Here is an 18,294-nt window from a genome sequence, read left to right as displayed (position 1 = left end):
ACACACTCTCATACCTTATCTAATTGATAGAATATCAAAAATTAATAGTACTGCAATAACATTAAGATTTACTCTTTTAACGCTGTTGGTCTTAACACAAGTAGAACTTAGATTTTAAAAGTTGATCTTTGAAATCATTCTTATTCATCTTTATTTGATCTCATTAAAACTTGTTTAAACTTACATAAAATGTTAGCAGAAAAAAGAGTCAGTTCAAGGTTTTGAATTTGAACAGATGCAGTTCTCGTCATTTATATTTCGCTGTATTCCAGAGTCAAGTGTTGGTGCAAGCTTTCAGTTTCACCAAGAGTGGTTAATATTGCTGTATTCTTTTGTATAAATCACTAGAAAAACTTCAGGACTTTAAAACCCATTGTTTTCACCCGGAAAATTACAAAAAAAACACAGTTTTAAAACTTTTAAACTTAAATTAAGGCTATACAGCTTCATTTTGGTAAATAAAATTTGTTTTTGTTTTTTTCTTTCTTTGGCAAATTATGATAAATAAATGATTTGTTTTGGATCAGGGGTGACATAACCACATGACGTGCCAACATATTTAAAATGGCCTAAAAACATTTTTATTACCCCATTTAACCGTGTTTCACAATTTTGACTGAGGTTTTTCTTATGCATCTTTGCGTTTTCCTCCTTCAAACTTTACCAACAACTTCCTCTCCTTCAAAATCAGGCCAATTTTGGCCAATTTTGACATGTGCGCAAGATGAATGTACCAATTCATGCACCTAGAAATCTAGAAAGATGTCAATTAATGACTTATATTTAACATTACTTACAGGATTTTTACCTGACTGTCAGAGCTGTATAATGTCACTCTAATCTTAGTTTTTAATTTGTGGACAATTTCTCAAGTCTAAATATTATATAAGAATATAATTGAAAATATTTAAAGCATTTAACCTCTTTCTTTCGATTCTAAAAAATGTTTTCAAGTATATTTCTCTGTGTTAACAGCTTTCAAGTTTGATCAGTTTACGTCTCAATATTTCCAACTCCTCTGCCACGTTACACCAGGAGATGGACAGCGAAGGACAAGGAGTTAAGATGTAGGAGGAGGACGAGGTTGAACACATCATCAATGTAACAAACTAGCACTGCATATCAAGTTGGAGTGGGTGGACACTCTTGTGCACGAAGAACACACTTATTCAAACTCACATAAACCCAGATAAGGGATCATAAATGCAGGTCCAGAATCACTCCAGCACACACACACACACACACACAGACAGATGGTGCTGAGACATGCTTGTCACTGTAGTGGAGGTAAAAGGTGACATTCTCTATGCTAATTTGAAGGTTTCGGGCGTCACTCACAGCCTCGGAAAAGGTCAGAAAAAGATCATACAGTATGCAAGCGTGTGTATGAAGACACCCGGTTAAGAGATCAGTTTGTGAAGGCAAAGTTGCGAAAAAACAATGTTTCGAAAACACCACAGACTGATTTTTATTTGTTACGCAAATATTTTGAGGTACCGACCGCAATGATTCATTGGTTCCAAGTTTTGACACCCACATGTAACACAATATGGGTGGATTTTTCTGAAGAAAACAAATGAAGGTAGTAAACATCAGATAAATTATCCATTTTTTCTGCAAAAAAAAAAAGGACCGAAGCTGAAATATTTCTCTCAAGATTTGCACTACGAGTAATTTTCTTTCTGTAAGAATGGATTTTATAAAATTGGTATAAAAAGAAAGGATTGTTTTGAACCCGGAATTTAACTGAAGGCATCGATATCAGGACCAGTATTGAACATTTTCGATCTATACCCAAGCAAATAATTCAAATTTGAAGACCTCTACATATATATATCGAGACGCGACAAAAGAGAACCCTAAAATCTCAGTAGGCTGAATTAAAAGAATGACAAAAGGTGTGACGGCCTGACCTTGTGAATCTGAGAAATCTGCTACAGATGGCGTTAATTAAAATGCAGAAGGTTGATCAAGGACCAGTTCAGCATCTGAAGAAGCGGGAGGTGACAGCTCAAGAACTCCAGCGGGAGTTATAGCATTCTTAAGTAAACACATTATGACCCAATATAATTGAAAATAGCTTATATTTGAATTCCAATGCGTTATTTAATTATGGTCTTTTTATAACCAGACGTAAAGAAGGAACTAATCATTGATGTAGTGAAGGAAAAATAAAGAAACATTAAATTATGCTTTTAATGGATGATATAAAGCCACTTGTAAAAATACCATTAAATATATGGTAAAAGCTGGCAAAACATGCTTGCAAGGAAAATAAATAGTGATAAAGGAAAGGACTGACAAACTCTTGAGATAAGTTGACACGTAGGAAGTAAAGTGATAGAAAATATACATACCATAAATACATAACCCTGGTTACTGATATATTTGTAGAGTTATTTAATTATATCAATTGAACTTTTCTGCTTAAATATACACTTATTTACAGCCGAATTAAAGAAGAGTAAAGAAGAAGAAAAATATATAAACTTGACATTTAAGCTTAATAATCGTGTAAAACTATGCCGATGCTGCCGAGTCCTTGCGCTGAAAAAATGTGAGGGAAAAAAAAAACAAGATTTAAATTTAGAAGCCATCTGTCCTTGGCACCTATTTAACATTAATTAAAAGAGTATTAGCTGTAATACAATATTGAACAAGAAGTACCACAAAGGCTATAGAGATGGAAATAATATGGGTGGGAAGTCGCACATTTTTGAGGATGAAGAGGAATAAGTGGCAAAAGATCGTCCGTCACCAAGTAGCTTCAAGCTCTTAAGATTCTGAATAACTCAAGAGAAACCACTGAATCATGTTCCCATGGAAACACGTAGTGAAGTACAGCTCACCCTTGAAATAAACAAAAGGTTGGAAAGTGAATGCAGTTGAAAGTAAAAGGCACTTGATCACAGAGTTCTCGACTTCACATCATTGACTTGTCTCACCTGAACATCATCCTGATGCGTCCTGTGGTGGTCCTTCAGGATGGAACCCCTCACCCCGTCTTCGCGCCGGACCGCCTGGTCTCGCTTCACATCTGGACTCCAGAAGTTGACGTTGTTCGAGCCGTGGCAGGTTCTTGCATCCCTCCCTCCGTCCAGTTCCCTTCTCAAGGTGTCGTTCTCCTTCTGCAGCTCCCTCAACTGAGCCTGGAGATCAAAGGGTGGTCCTTCCCCACGTCCGGATAGATCCAACGGCGGCGGTCTTGCAGACTGCTGGCGGAGACTGGAGCACCCCGGAGAGCTCAAAGGTTGGTCCCCATAGGAGTCCGGGGACGGATGAAGCATAGCGGCGTTAATGTTGGGGCTGCTTCCTGCAACTGTTGGTCTGACACATTTAGAGGAGCGTGGGGTGCTTCTGCCAAGTGTCATCGTGCCTTTGGGGTAACCACAGGAAAGTTCCAGGGAATCCTGCTCACTCGGGTACATGGTTCCTGAAGTGGCGTAGGCGGCGCTTACCGACTGGATGTTTTCCATCGACAACGTTTTACCCCCTGGAGCAGCAAGAGTTGCTTTTTTGTTTGAAGCGATCCTTGAAACGGACCCTCTGTCCAAGTGAGTCGCCGGTTGGGGGAGACCACCCGACACGGAACCGGATTCTAACCCAGAGCGGCAACCCGGAACCGAGGCCCCAGTTTGTTTGGCTTTGCCGTGCTTGGGGGTTTTCGCGAGACGAGAATGCGAGGAGCTGCTGCTGGGGAGTCCACTGCTCTTGGGGCCGGCAGACAGCCTGCTCTGGGTGGGCTTGGCTCGGATATTTAAAGGCATTTTCAACCGTAGGTTATAGTGAAGGTGATGAAATTGGGGTTCTCCTTTTCATCTATAGGGTGACGCTCTGCAATAAAAGCCTTCTCATGGCCTTGTAGATGTTCCTCAGCCCCTTCATGATCCCGGGGGAATCTTATTCTGTCCCTTTAGGATAGAATTTCTCGGGGGACGCGGACACATTAGCCCGATGTGTGGCGGTTTCAGCTTGAAGGCAAGACATTGTGCTTCCTAGACATGAAAAAAAACAACATAGTTATTCATTTTCTTACAGAGAATAGTAAATGAATCACATTTTTGCACCAGAAAATCACCCGCAAAATGTCCTTCGATGATCAGGACCTAATTAGGTCAGTGCCAATTATAGTCATTAGGAATTGAGGCTAATGGCAAAATGTAAATATTGATGAGGTTTCTTTTTTTTTTAAACCTGTTTTTAGACATTCACATTATAATAGATCGTCCCCTCAAGGAAAAACATTTTCCTCCCTCATTTCCAAAAACTTCCAAGTTGTTTTTTCATTAAATGTCCTTCATTTGTTATTATGAAATCACTGGTTTGATTGTTACACGATCGGATGTGGATTCTAATCTTCAGAATAGAAAGAGTAGTAAGATTCAACTATATAATATAGTTCAAAAACGTGCTTTGTTGTGACAAACTCAAGCTCAATGGACTATCGTTAGAAAGTGCAAACGAATCCAAACCAAACGTGTGCTAACGTCTGTGATCTCACTTAAAGAAACAGGGTCTTTGTATTTTACAGATAAGCAAAATCGCATGACAAAAAAAAAAGTATTGTAAAGAAGATATCATGTATAAAAAAAATAGTATAGGGCATAATTTTAATAGTGAAAGTCCATTCATTTATATTTAATATGATAGATAATGTGTTGGACTTCCTAGACATATGGAAACATCCTTTGTAAATACGACTAAAAAAAAAAACAGGTTGGTTTTTCTTTGTAATACTTTCTTGACATATTTTTAGGCTGCTGAAATGAAAGGTCATGGGTTCCCTAGACTTACTCCTTTGACCTCATCATTTATGGGATATGATGTTAAATTTGGTTGGGACACAGTTGTGGCCTTTTAAGAGCTCATGACAAAAAAAAAGATGCCGATTCAAAAGAGTTACCCCGTTTCTAAAAAAAATCCTATATAAAGCAAGTAATTCAACAGCAAGTATCGGTTGATGAGGTCAAGGTTCAAAACTCACTGCTGGACCAGATTGGGGTCCAAAGCAGAAGCAAATCTGAATCATAATCCCTCCTCTAATCCAAGAGGATTGGGCGACCGGGAGCCTCTGCATATAGGATACAACTAAGAGATTGGTTAAATCTGCTTGTCACTCATGAAAGTCATGGCTGTCAATCCATCACAGCTGAAGACAATGACTCTTTTTTTTTTGATCGTCCAGATGAGGCGAGGGGACACGTGTTTTAAAGGGGGGGTCGAGTGACGTCACGGATGTGAGATAGTATGTTAAAAAAAAACAACGGGTGTGTCGGTTTTTGTTGGTCAATTCCAAGGGTCATCCGGAAGTGTTTAGAAAAATGATCAATGTTTAAAAAAAAAAAGACTTGGATGAGAGTCTGCAGACAGCTGTTGCTGCAGAGCAAACTTGAGAGCTAAAAAGAACAACATGGCTATGACACTTTCAACATGCAAGTAGTCGACGGATGAAACATGTGACACAGACGCCGGATAACTCTTACTACGAGCACGGAGGATTAGTTTCCCATGAAAACGGCTCCATCACTTCCATTATATAACGTCGATGAAAACAGGTGGAAAGCAACATTTAGACTAGATAGTTTCACGGTACCTTCCGAACTGAGCTTCCTTCGCCATTTTTTTTTTTTTGAAGCGGAAAAAAGCGTGCCACCATCACGGAGAAATCCTGGATGATGCAGCTTCATCTCTCATGATGATGACCTGACCCGCCATCGTGCCCGCGTCGCGCGCGCGCTCCCGCGACAGCATCTGTGATTGGACGGACGCGCCTGAGCTCCGAGCGCAGGTTGACGAGTTGACACTCAATTGGAATTCGTTTGATTTAATTGAAATGGATATGGGTTTTTTTAATCGAAAAATAACTGCTTCAGTTAAAAAAGTTGGTTCAATTAAACTAAAAAAGTTTTTTTTAAAGGAAAAGTTCAGTTAACTGACTTCTGACCCTTTTTTTCCTAAATAAAAATATAAAAACACTTAAATGTTCTACGCATAATATGTCTCAAACAAAAAGGGATTTAAAAAAAACTGTTTAAAAATCAACTTTTTTTTAATTAAAAATGTATTTTGATCAATCTAGCTTTTTAAAATATATTCTAAGATATTTCGAAGTAGGCAACATGATTTGAAGAGGCTTAAAAATAAAAGTCATAATAGCGAAAATTGTGTCATAAGTTAAAGAAATAAATTATCACCAAAACAACAACCAGATCTACTGGCTCACAAATGTCGTATCCATAATATAATCGAAACAGTTTAAGTTTGTTATTTTTAGTTCTTTTAGTTTAGGAACTTTTTTAAATTAAAGTAGCTTTTTTTTATTATTGTTAAGTAATGTTTTACTTATATATTTTCCAATTTATGCAACTTTCAATTTAAACTTAAATCATAAAGAAACAAATCCACCTCATCAGAAGAGTAGGTTGTGGTGTAGTTGTGAATAAGCCAAAGTAAGTGAATACTTGAACTTTGAGTAAAGCTCGTGGAAAATCAATAAAGAACTGATTCAAAGAAAGAAAGCAACATCACATAATGTCAAATTAGTGCAAAGGAAAGATAAAAAGAAAAGCTTTTTAATCAGGAAGTTGAAGACAATACTAAGATTTGAGTAGAACTAAAAATGTTTCCAGTATACAGTGGAAAAAGCATTACTAAAAAACAGTTGAAAAGCAAAAAAAACACTTATCATGAACGGGTATCACATGTTAAAACTTTCACTCATGTTTTTATCGTAGAGTTTGACGTTATCCGACAGCAGCGCCGTTTTCATTTTATTCCAGAACAGTGGCTGTGCCAGCGGGTTTTTGGGCCAAGTCAGGACCGACTTCCCGCACAGCCTCTTCCTCAGCTGAAGGTACTTCAGTTTGGAATGCATGTCCTCCAGCAGAACCAGTACAGCCACGTCAGCCTTGGTGAGAAGAACAAAACTAGTTACAAATGTAGATTTTATGAGGTACTAGTTAAGGGCCTGAATTAACCTTCTCGTCCAGGAGCCTCTGCTGAACCATGTAGAAAGCCTGGCGGACCACGCCGCTCAAAGCCGTCACACTGGAGAGCACGAACACGGTCTTGACGCTTTTGTACACGGCGTTGTGGAGATTTTCAATGCACGACAGCCCCGGAACCCAGTCTCTCTCTTCCAAACACAGACTTAACTTCCTGTCCTCCAGGTGAAGGATAAGCTCGTTGTACACCCAGTCGCTGACAGCAGGGTTACTCGTGTCAAACACCACGAACGCATGGTAGGGATAATCGCTCCCAGGCAGCTGGGAATATCCTTTCTGTCCGGCCCAGAACACCTGAAGGGAGTACCACAGATCCCAGCCGTACAGATGCTTCAGGAGGGGCAGCACCGTCAACACGATGACCAAGCAGAAACTCACAAAGAAGGCCAAACCTCCATAGATGTCCTGGCAGGAACGCTGGTCGATTCTCAGAACGCTATAGCCGTTTAGGGATTCTGGGTAGCTGCAATGGACGGCTGTGAGAAGTCTGGGAATTCGTATCGACGTCAAAGCTAAGAAACTGGAAAACGAGGATGTGTCACAGTTGCATCTAAAAGGGTTTCTATCCAAGGTCAGCTCCAGAAGGGTGGTATAGTTGGGTTTCGGGACATACTTGAAGTCGATCTCTTTAAACTGGTTGTGGTCCAGGTGGAGGATTTGCAAAGATCTCAGCTGAGTCATGACACTGTCAGAGAAGCGAGTAAATCGGTTGTAATTAAGATAAAGACGCTTTAAATTAGCAATTTCTAGGACAGTTTGCGGGAAAAATTGTAGAGAGTTGTGACTCAAATCCAGGAAAGTCAAATTGCTCAGTGCAGAGAGGTTTGCCCAAGGGAAGAACACCAACTGGTTGTTGCTGATTATCAAGCTCTCCAGAGACTTTGGGAAGTTGATGAAAATCTCTTCCGTGATGAATTTCAGTTGATTATTGGAGATGTCAAGGAGTTTGAGATTTGTTAGATTCTGGAAGAAATGTGAATATTTGTCATTGGTTTTCCACATTTCATTCAAGCAATTCCCACCAAAGTACAAGCTCCTCAGAGAGCTGCTATTCAGCCTTTGATCGATTAGAACCCCGATGACATTGTTAGCCAAATATAAAACTTCCAAGTTTTTGAGATTTTGGATGAAAGTTAACCTGTGAACCATGCCTTGCATTCTGAAATGGAAGTCATTGTAACTGAGGTCTAAGACTTTCAGGCTGCCACTGAGCTCCTTAAATGCATAATTATGATAAAGGTTGAGACGGTTGTGGGACATGTTCAGTACACGTAATTTAGTCATATCGGTGAATACTCCTCCTTTTAAAGACTGGCTCATGTAGTTGAGGGAGAGGTCCAAGCAGATTACATTTTCCAGTCCTGCTAAAACCTCCTTTGTCAGATAGAGAATGTCATTATGGGATAGGTCGACACTAAGTTCACCGAAGCAATTTAAATGTGGCATCTTTGAACTGTAGGATTCTGAACTCATGGGAGAATATGCATTCTTCAATGCACTGGAAATTAAATTCTGACTTTGCAATATCAACTCCGATTGATTCTTCAATTCTCTGGAAGGACATCTGTGAAAAGACAGCATGTTTTGAGACAGGTCGACACGCCGAAGAGAGGGGATCCTTTTGAAGCTCGGCAAGTCGGATTTATCGATGAAATTCATCCTCAGTTCAACCGTGCGAAGCTTTTTCAGCCGCGACAGAACGTCCAAGGCCTGATCCGACAACGAATAGAAAAAGTTCCCCGACAACAGAAGATATTCCAGACCTGCCATGTTGCCGATGTGACTTGATAGATTGAATTCATGAAATACTTTTCTATCATAATTGTAGATGAGACTAATCCAATTAAGGCCGGTCAGCTCCTTGAAAAAAGAGCCAGTTTGTATTTCCTTTGCAAGCCGGTTGTTGGAGATATCCAGCCTTTTGAGTTTTTTCAAAGGTTGAAAAATTCCCTTTGGGAATGTTGTAAGAGAATTTCCACTCAACTTAAGAAAATAAATTGAACTGTTCTCAGTAAAAAAGGAGTTTGGATGTAGCTGAAGTGGGAGGTCATGCAGGCAAGGAAAGCAGGGTTTTTTGGCATGGTCACAACGCTGGCAGTTCCATTCAAGATTCAAATATCTGAGCTTTGTCAGATTGACAAATGCTCTGTCGGGGATCTCAGTCAGTCTAGTATCTCGAAAATCAAGTCTTTCCAATGAGGGGGGTAGTCCTCTAGGTATGGCACTCAAATTATTGTAACCCAACTTGAGATCTTTTAGCGTCGTCAGCTGTTGAAGAACATTTTCCGCGATGTAAAAGGGCTGAGCACAAGGATTTTGGTAAAAGCAATTAAATTCCAAACTGAGAATTTGTAGATTTGGAGTGTTGAAAGGATTCTCAATGTGGAAGATGCGGTTTTTTTCAATAACCAGCTCAAGCAAGCCTTCTGGTAACCAAGGAATTTGAGTCAGTTGGTTTTGAGAGAGATTAAGAGACTTGAGATGAGGTAATATCTGGAATGCATAATAGTGGATATTCATCTCAGCAGCAAAGAACTTCCGGTTTCTTTCCATATCGAGGGTGTGAAGGTTTGGAACGCCAGAGAAAGTATAACGTTTAATTTGATGGATTCTATTGAAGCTGAGATTGAGGAACAGAACTCTGGGTTCTTTTATGTAAATAACCCGATCCAAGTTTCTATCAAAGCAGTCCACTTCAGTGATATTCTCATTAACATCACATGGCATAAAACTTAGATTTATCGCATGCAGAGACAGCAGGAGCTGACAGAATACAATGATGGATTTCATCAAAACCTGAAAAGAAAAGAAAAAGTTTGTTTAGTCACTTTGAAACTTTTAACTTTATTTTCCCGTGTCTGACACGCTTCTTTTTCAGCATGAGGATACCTATGTTTAAAGGTTTTTCATTATAGAAGGGTTCCATAAGGACTTGACCTAAAATATCATTTTAATGCCTCGGTAATTGACGTAGGTTTGTTGGAGTGAGAATCTGAAGAAACGAAAATAGATCGAAATTACTTAATATTGTTTTCAAAAATAAACAATGCCATTTGAATCAGAATAACCTATGAACGTGTTAAAGAATGGGGGGGAAGAAAGGAGTTAAGGAGGATTGAGGGTATTTTAAAGGAGATGAAATAATGTAAATTATCCATATTTAATATTTAATAAATATGGATACCATATTTTAATTTTCTTTGGGGTCTTCCTCCCCCTTACCTTTAATCTGATTAAGTGACCATTTCATACAGATTGTTTTTTTTTGGTTGAATTTTATTTTGTTAATAGTGTCAAATTTCTAATTTTGTAAATAATTTGTATATTCTTAAGATTGTTTTATTTTGTATTATCTCTTTTATTATTTCTTTTTTCCTTGCACTTTATTTTTCTCAACTGCGCTGTTGTGAAAGTGTGTTTCCCCTCTGGGGATGAATAAAGCTTTTCTATTCTATTCTAATCGTGTCAAAATAATAAACATTTATTTCATTAAATAAAGACATATAATAATATAAAGATAAAGATATATGAAACGATACGAAAATTAAACGGTATACTTACCATAGTTGTTTTTTCGCTATACGTCTCTTGATCTTTTTTTCAGCCAGATAAGCAAGAGATCTGAATGAGGGAAACAATTCAAAGTTGTACAGTTTGTTGTAATTATTTCAGATTCACGTGAACTTTAATTGCCAAAGTTCTCTTTTATTTTCCAAAAAATGACTTTTAGTACAACGACAATGAAAATATACTCTGTATTCTAATTCATTAATTATGTCAGGGGGAAAATAATGACACAAGAGTGAGATAACAGTAACAATAATAGTTCTCATTTTCGTTTCCTCAGTAAAAAGTTCACTAATAGATTTTGAGGATTGTTTTTAACCGCAGAGTAATACCACGTAATACTGTAGAAAAGGGAACCAACAACCGGCTTTGCTCACGAGGAAGACGATTTTGTGCCGAATCATACTTGAAATGAACGAGTTGTATCGTTTGGTATCACTAGACAATAGTTCAGAGATTTTCTCAGCATGATTCTCTCCCTCTAATCTCTCTATTATTCCAAACGGAGATTAAAGATGCGGCAACCATCCAGCGGAGGGTTGATTAGTTCACTGCACCTCTGGTCTCCGATAGCAGGGTAATGCATGTCAAACCACAAAAGCATTGTAATGTAACCCGTGTTTTTTTTGTGTCCGGGTCATTTCATAAGCTCTCAGAAATAAAAACAATTGCTCCTATAACCCTGCGACTGCTTATACACGACATTGAGGAACGTTAGCCTAGATGTTTTCTGTCGTCTTCACACCGTTATAAATGCAAAAGAAGATCATACATCAATTAAACACATGATAGCCATTCTGCGTGTAGTAAATAAACATATTGAATGTACCTAATTGAACTTAAATATAGTCAATTAGAAGAGAAGCTCACTTACCAACTCAGTGCTTTGATCGTTTCAGATGAAGTGATTGTGAAGGAACTGAGAGATTTCATAATGGAAGTGAAACAGATTTATGGAGAAAACGTGATAGAAGTGAAACCGGTTTATAGAGGAATTAGGAGGTATTCTTTTGATTGTTTAAGCACTTTGTGGCCCTGGTCTTGAAAAGCACTCTATAAATATTACTTACTTACATACTAATCTGCAAATATAAAAACACCTTTTTATCAAGTTCTTTTTAACATCTTTTATTTATTTGAAACAGGTTTATAAAGAAGGCATTTGTGAATAATGTATATGTCATACCATGTATTGTGTGATTGCTCTCCAGGAATTAAAAAAGGGGTTATTTACTTTGCCGATATTTGATTGAAAAGCTGATGAGTGAATACAATGCAAAAATATCTGGTTAGTGACTATTTAAAACGGGTTAAAAAAAAGAGGAGTAACAATCACCTTGCATCAATCTGAAAAAGCCCATTTAAAGCTTTTGAAAAAAAAAAAAGAAGAAAATATCCTTGAAAGGAAGTCTAGTTTGTCCCCATCACTGACTCATGTGTTGAATTATCCACAACGCAATGTTCATGAAGCCATCCGCCTCAGCATCCACCTTCGCCAGGGAGTGGTTGTTTTCAGGATACCACAGCAAGCTAAAAAACAACCACAATTATTTTAAAAAAATGGATAGTAATATACTTTTGAGATGACCTGCTTACCGTGCAGGAACCTGCTTCACTTTAAGTGCTCTGTAGTATTCAATGCCCTGTTTGTTTGGCACACGCTTGTCGTCTTCTCCCAGAGTTAGCAGCACAGGTGTTTGAACCTAAACAAGATTGTGCCAGCGTTAATAGAAAATTATTAAATAATCAACCAGAATTAAGAAAAAGACTTTACATTTTGTATGAATTTGATTGGCGAAATGTCCAACATCTGCTTGTAAATGGCAGCATCTAGCTGAAAATCCGGAGTGTAGTCAAACCCAGCTTCAACCACACACCTGAATAAATGATGAAACATACAATAAATTAAACTGACGTCACAACTGGATGATTATTTAGATCGTTACCAATCAGGAATGTCTGTGCTTCCGACCATGGACACAAAATTGACCACGGGGTTGCGAGCTGTACACGACTTGTAGAAGGTGGGGTACTGGCCGATGAGATGACAGGCCAGGAAACCGCCGTGAGAGCCGCCCACGACCGACACGTTCTTCTGGTCAAACTCATCGCGCGCGAGAACAGTTTCAACGGCAAACTAGAGGACGACAACATGAAGAATTCAATTAAATGTTTAGAAAATACACTTTATTTGGTACATTTACAATCTTTACTCACCTGAACATCTTTGACATCCTGCGTGCCAACGTTGCCAGGCAACGAGAGGATGCTGTCCTGACCACATCCAATAGAACCACGATAGTTGACTGGAAATAAGGACAATCATTCATCACATTTTCAACGTAAGGGAACGCAACACTTCATGATGACCTCAGATCTGACAGATTGAAACAGGTATACAAATGTAACTGAGTCTATGTACTTGTAACTTTTTTAAAGCATCTATTACTTGAATGTGTGTGTTTGGTTAAAAAAAACTTTAGGCTCAAACATATATTTTAAAAAAAAAGAGATACTGGTACTAAAAAAATTGAGAAATGTATGCACAATTTAAAGCATAATAAGATTATTGGTCTAGTTATTTTTGCTTTCAAACACTTTTTAAATTCAACAGTAAAACATGTTAATCAATAATGAAAAGTAATGCAATAATACAAAAATGGTGTGAAAGCCATTATTAAAAAGTTATTATTCAATAAAAATGAACAATATAACATATCCTATACATTTAGTATAATTGGCTACATTAAAGTTCAGTATATTTAACTCAGTTGGTCGTAAAATTTGATATATACAATTTTCTTTTCCCCGTCAAAAGGTTATATTTTGTGAGACTTGAAGATATCAGACGGTTATTCTTTTATTTAAAATTCCAAATTTGACACTGCTAAATGTTTCCAATTCTAGAGAATATTTTATTTAAAATATTAAAAATCTTTCATTGTTAAAACTCAAATTTCAACAAATACAAAAGAACACAAACCACATTATTTTATATGTAACTGTAGGAATAAAATAATTTATGTTATGCACGAATGAATAACAAACTGGTTAAGTTGTGCGGCAATGAAACACAAATCCAATCTAACTCACCAAGTAAGGATGCAAAGCCCATCTGGCACAAGACGGAGCAGTACAGAATCCAGTCTGCGACAGTCACGGAGTGAGGACCTCCTGAACCATGCAATAATCATGTGATTATTAAAAAAAATGCCATGTGATTTAAACACTTTTAAACCAACCATGAGGAATCACAATAAGAGGCAGCTTGGCGTCATCCTTCCGCTCCTTTGGTTTGATCAGCAATGCTTCAAAATCAAGGCCAGCTGGAACACAAAAAAACAAGGTTAAAACGTTTATTCCATTAACCTCTATTCTCCTCAGACTAGTCTGAAATACGGAATTCAAAGGGTCGTTTAATTCACTCCTGTCATGTACAACTTGTGTATTTGGGTAAGCATAGGAGTGTATTAATGCATCTTGTGTGTGACTCTTACGATATTGAGAATTTTCCTGATCGGACGGAGGTGTGAAGGTCAGTATCTGCCAATCAATTTCTGGCAATAGCTGAGAGTCTTCCAGAGTGACCCATTCCACTTGCTCTTCAGAACCCATGACAGGGAGGAAACCAACACGCTGCAGAATCATTTTGAATTACGATTCAACTGAAAACAAATTGATGGCAGAGAGAGATGTTTACTGTTAATCTTACCAAGCATGGAGGCAGGTTCGGGGAGGAGCAGCCAACAACCATTAGATCTCTTTCAATATTCAGCAGACAGTAGTTACCGATGTCAGACCCTGTTAACCAGAAAATCAGTTTTACACTAATGTTGAACGTAATAGACATATGCAGCGACTTACCAGAAGTCAGAGATGAGACTTTCCCAGTGCCGATGTCGACCATCAGGAGATTCTTTTAAAGAAAATGATAAAGAGAATTTTTTTTAAACCATATAAAGTCAAACAACTGTGTAATTTCAATGTTTGAAAGGCACCTTTCGGCTGCGCTGAGGACATGAAAGGATAATTCGTTGACTGTCACTTGACCAGCATTGCGGGGACAACTGAGAGGAGTAGATCCCGGTGAAGCCGTCTACAAATCAAACACACAACATAAGGGAGAGAGAAGAGAAGGCAAAAGATGTTGGTGCTTGCAGCATTGTTTACCTTCCTGTGGTCGCTTTACCACGTCCACCACCACACAGGTCTTCTTAGTGTACCAGTCGTACTTTCGAAAAAGGATAAATGAAAAGAGAAGTTAGATTAATTTAGGAATAGGTTTCTTTGTTACAATACACATTGTAATTGGTTTAATCTTGCATTCGGATCAGGGGGTTCCCAACCTTTTTAGTACCGCAGACCATTTAAATGCCATTATATTCACAAACCATAAAAATACAATAGCATGACTTGCAAAAAAACCTACAATAATTATTTAGCTCTTGCTGATTAAGCAAAAAGTTGTTTGTGTATTTGCATCTATGCATGCCGACTGCAGTGTTCTGTGTGTGTGTGTGTGTGTGTGTGTCCTAGCTTTAGAAGTCTTTGTGCCAATGAGGACTCAGAAACTTTTGTCTCTAGAGTTTGTGTTTTCCTTATTTTCAAATGTTAATTCAGAAAAAATCTGTCGTCCTTTTCCAAATTAAACATCTTTTTTGGTAGTGATAATAAGCAGAACTTTTTTTTTCCTTCTGTGCAGACAGGTAACAAATGTCTAATGGACTGGGGATTGGGGGCTACTGTTTTTAGATCACCAATCAAAATAAATAACCAGTTAGTAGTATTTAAAAGTGGGTTTCTTGCTCCTTAGAGTGTCAAAATCATGTAACTGCAATTTCGTAAATTAGCTGTTGCAAATTTTGTACTTGCATATTTGTTGACCAAACAAATAAAGTATTTCATATGAAAACTCTGAATGTTTAATGCTAGAGGATTACCATGCACAACTTGCTGCACTGCATGTGTGGTCCATAGACAGAACATTCCAGGTAAGCAATGCGACATTGGTCTGGACTCAGCCTTGGAGAGAACACGGCAGTGGAGCCGGACGACAACTGCTCTGAAAGACAAAAGTACACAAAGTAAGTAGCTGTCGTTCATGTCAAATAAAATATATAATAATCGGCTATGTTTAAGTCCATTTTCTTACCACATTTCCCACCAGTGAGATCCACGTAAAACAAAGAGGAGCTGAAAATAAAATAAATAAATAAATAAATAAACAAAGTGGAAAAGTATGAGGGAATTACAAATTATTTCAAACTCATTTCAGGAGGTTAAAATACCTCCTGTTTGGACAATATGTGAGGCCAAATCTGAAAGGCTCGTGTGACCAGCCAACAAACACGACGCCTGTGTCACCTGGAGCCCAGAATGCCTAAATGAAAGAAAAAGAAAAAAAAGAAAATTGAAATATTTAATCAATTTTCACTCCCCATCAAATACTGTTGGGTAGGTTACTATTGGATAGTCTTGCTTTCTCAGATGACCAGATGAGCAAGATTAGATTATTTAATTACAACTTATAAGTGAATGTTGAACAGAATACCTGTCCTGGTGAGATGTTTTCTGGAACCCCTTCTAACACGGAGACATTATCACCTTCAATGTCCAAAACACACAGTACTGGGGTGCTTTTGTTCACGAGAGCCTCTCCCCAATCTTCTTGGAAGACAAATTGCTCCCCCTGTTGGCGAAGGAGAAGAGTTGCTGGTGATAAAATATCAAGTCAAATAATACCAACTAAAATCATGCTTTTTACCTTTACAACTTCCTCTTTGCCTGCTCGCATCGTGGCTTCTTCTGCATCAGAAGCTAATTCTGGTGACTTGGTCTGGATTGGAAAAACAGAAATATCAGAAACAGCATTATTCTCTAAACATATGTTCACAATAAACACAGAATTTTTCTTTGGTTCGAAGTGAGTCCTTAGGGATTTTGCATTTTTTTCACGCAGAAGAAAGAATGGAAATGATAAATGAAAATGGAATAATACGCAAAAAAGTATTTAAAAAAAGCATTCAGTGCTACGTGGTTAAACATAAAGGTGTGAATTATCGATTTTTAAAGGAAATGTCACGTAGAAGAAACTGTTCCTGGGTCGGGTGGTTTTAGTCCTCAGGGCTCTGTAGCACCTGCCTAGCGTAAATATTATTTACTTGTCTATTTTATGAATGTATTGATGATTCCTATACAGTCGATTTTTCACTTTTTTTTGCAATTTAACAAAACATTTTATTCTATTTTCCTTCCATTACAAGTCTCAGGATGATAATTCATTATCTCCAACAACTTACCTGGAAGAATGATTCCGTCTTTGGTCTCTTTTTTTCTGCCACATATAACAGGTGGGTCTCCGAGTGGGACCAAACCAAACATCCAAACTGCTCTAAAAGTGACAAAAACAAAAAAACATTAGTAAGTTAACATTCATAGGGAACTGAATTGTTTGTTTTGTAACTAATGTTGATATTATACGACACATGTGATGGGCACATGCTATAAACTGAGGTGTATTTTTTTAGCTAAATAATCGTGTAAGCACTTACCGTCTTCATATACTCGTCCATGCTTGTTGAGTGCAGTTAGGTTGATGCTTCTCACTTTAATGTTTTTGCTCCAGATCTAAAGTTTAAAATACAAATATCATGAGAAGGTGTTCATAATACTCTGCCAGCATGTATGAGATATTCTACCTCGAGAAAATATTTCTTTTCTCCTTTGACATCTGCCTCTCTGACCACAGCCTTCATAGCACCCGAAGGCGAATCTTTACTCAGCAACCTAAAGAAAAGAATGTGTCGGTCACATGTGTCAAGTTGTTGATAAACAAAGTAGCAAAAAGTAAAAGTTTACATACTCTCCTTTGATTTCAGTGCAGTTTCCAGATGTTCCGGAGAAGACAACCGACTTGTCATCATGAAACACAATGTACTGTCTGCAAAACTTGACGTTCTCGCTTCTTTCCAAATCTCTTTGGCTCCATTCTGCAAAGTTAAAGAGAGGAGAAATCACTTGCATCAACATTCATTGCACTTTGAGCAATTTGGATGGACATATTTCTAGCACCAAACCTGTGTAGATGTTGCTGTATTTGCCTCCATACTGAGAGGTAATGACAGGTCCGACATCAGCCCTCTTCAGTGAGGGAAAGAGGCTGAGGTTCCGATAGAGTTCTGTTATTTCTTTGGGGTCTGTTATCACCTGACGACGAGCCACAGAATAACTTGAACCACGTTGGAGTAAATGCAGCTGACTCATTGTCCTAAACAATGTTCTACTCATGCTTGGAGGAGGAACAACTATACCACCGAAGGTCGTACTTTTACGTAAGAAACTTTAAGACTGTTTGTTTAAAACCAATAACAAAAAAATGCGACACAGACTAACTCAGAAAGAACAAGTTCGGTAAACATTCAAGCAGGAAGTAACCAAGTGGAAGCGGTTCAGCAGTATATGCTAGCTTTACTCTAAGCTAGCCATTGGTTGTTTTGTCACTGACAAATCTCCACATAGTATTCAAAACTGTAAATACAAGTTGAAGTATCCGTATTGTAAAGTACGTGTGGACAACTCTTTGTTTTCATACCTGTGACTTCATGTTCAAGGAAGTGTGAAGCCTAAATCCTCGTTGGACAACACTGTAATCGCCAACGCTATGCTTGTACATCCTTACTTCCGGTTACAAAATAAACGAAAATCAGTTTATCTCTGAATGTTT

General features: G+C 38.0%; 3 protein-coding genes across 6 annotated transcripts in view; all 3 read right to left on the bottom strand.

Annotated features, from left to right (window-relative positions):
- Positions 1–5,671, bottom strand: part of LOC148059805 (ERC protein 2) — a 155,205-nt gene extending 149,534 nt beyond the window's left edge. For all 4 annotated transcript variants that reach the window (XR_015709376.1, XM_087781052.1, XM_087781050.1 and 1 more), the window contains exons 1-2: positions 5,594–5,671; positions 2,946–3,995 (exon numbers count right to left, since the gene is read on the bottom strand). Coding sequence is in view for 3 of the 4 variants with exons in the window: in XM_087781052.1 (XP_087637178.1) it covers positions 2,946–3,767 (822 nt within the window). In the remaining variant the exon portion in view is untranslated. The remainder of the gene's footprint in view (positions 1–2,945; positions 3,996–5,593) is intronic.
- Positions 5,672–6,556: 885 nt separating this feature from the next.
- On the bottom strand, positions 6,557–11,479 carry tlr9 (toll-like receptor 9). The gene is made up of 4 exons (XM_087780858.1): positions 11,446–11,479; positions 10,566–10,625; positions 6,978–9,800; positions 6,557–6,907 (listed from the first exon to the last, which is right to left on the bottom strand). Exons 2-4 carry the CDS (start codon positions 10,566–10,568, stop codon positions 6,698–6,700), a joined length of 3,036 nt encoding a protein of 1,011 aa, XP_087636984.1. The 5' UTR covers positions 10,569–10,625; positions 11,446–11,479; the 3' UTR covers positions 6,557–6,697.
- Positions 11,480–11,683: 204 nt separating this feature from the next.
- Positions 11,684–18,277, bottom strand: LOC148059803 (acylamino-acid-releasing enzyme-like). Its single transcript, XM_087780859.1, has 23 exons — positions 18,163–18,277; positions 17,648–17,777; positions 17,434–17,560; positions 17,270–17,357; positions 17,123–17,198; positions 16,871–16,962; positions 16,336–16,407; positions 16,123–16,260; positions 15,860–15,951; positions 15,724–15,764; positions 15,512–15,633; positions 14,742–14,802; positions 14,570–14,667; positions 14,436–14,487; positions 14,284–14,372; positions 14,069–14,207; positions 13,814–13,897; positions 13,665–13,745; positions 12,789–12,877; positions 12,518–12,708; positions 12,346–12,448; positions 12,168–12,274; positions 11,684–12,101 (listed from the first exon to the last, which is right to left on the bottom strand). Exons 1-23 carry the CDS (start codon positions 18,241–18,243, stop codon positions 11,996–11,998), a joined length of 2,259 nt encoding a protein of 752 aa, XP_087636985.1. The 5' UTR covers positions 18,244–18,277; the 3' UTR covers positions 11,684–11,995.
- Positions 18,278–18,294: the final 17 nt, after the last annotated feature.

Source organism: Callionymus lyra, chromosome 19 (genome assembly GCF_982586985.1).
Source record: "Callionymus lyra chromosome 19, fCalLyr1.hap1.1, whole genome shotgun sequence".
NCBI lineage: Eukaryota > Metazoa > Chordata > Actinopteri > Syngnathiformes > Callionymidae > Callionymus > Callionymus lyra.
The sequence above is the reverse complement of the archived record's forward strand: the minus strand, read 5'-3'. Positions and strand labels throughout refer to the sequence as shown.

Bases quoted from the DNA above. Each gene is read 5' to 3' on its own strand.
- tlr9 (XM_087780858.1), bottom strand. The intron at 6,908-6,977 runs GTTAATTCAGGC...CTTCTCACCAAG, and splicing joins AGAGGCTCCTGGACGAGAAG to GCTGACGTGGCTGTACTGGT.
- LOC148059803 (XM_087780859.1), bottom strand. From the start codon at position 18,243: ATGTACAAGCATAGCGTTGGCGATTACAGTGTTGTCCAACGAGGATTT. The intron at 14,373-14,435 runs GTAAGTCGCTGC...TCTGGTTAACAG, and splicing joins AGTCTCATCTCTGACTTCTG to GGTCTGACATCGGTAACTAC. The intron at 12,275-12,345 runs GTAAAGTCTTTT...AATCTTGTTTAG, and splicing joins CAATCAAATTCATACAAAAT to GTTCAAACACCTGTGCTGCT.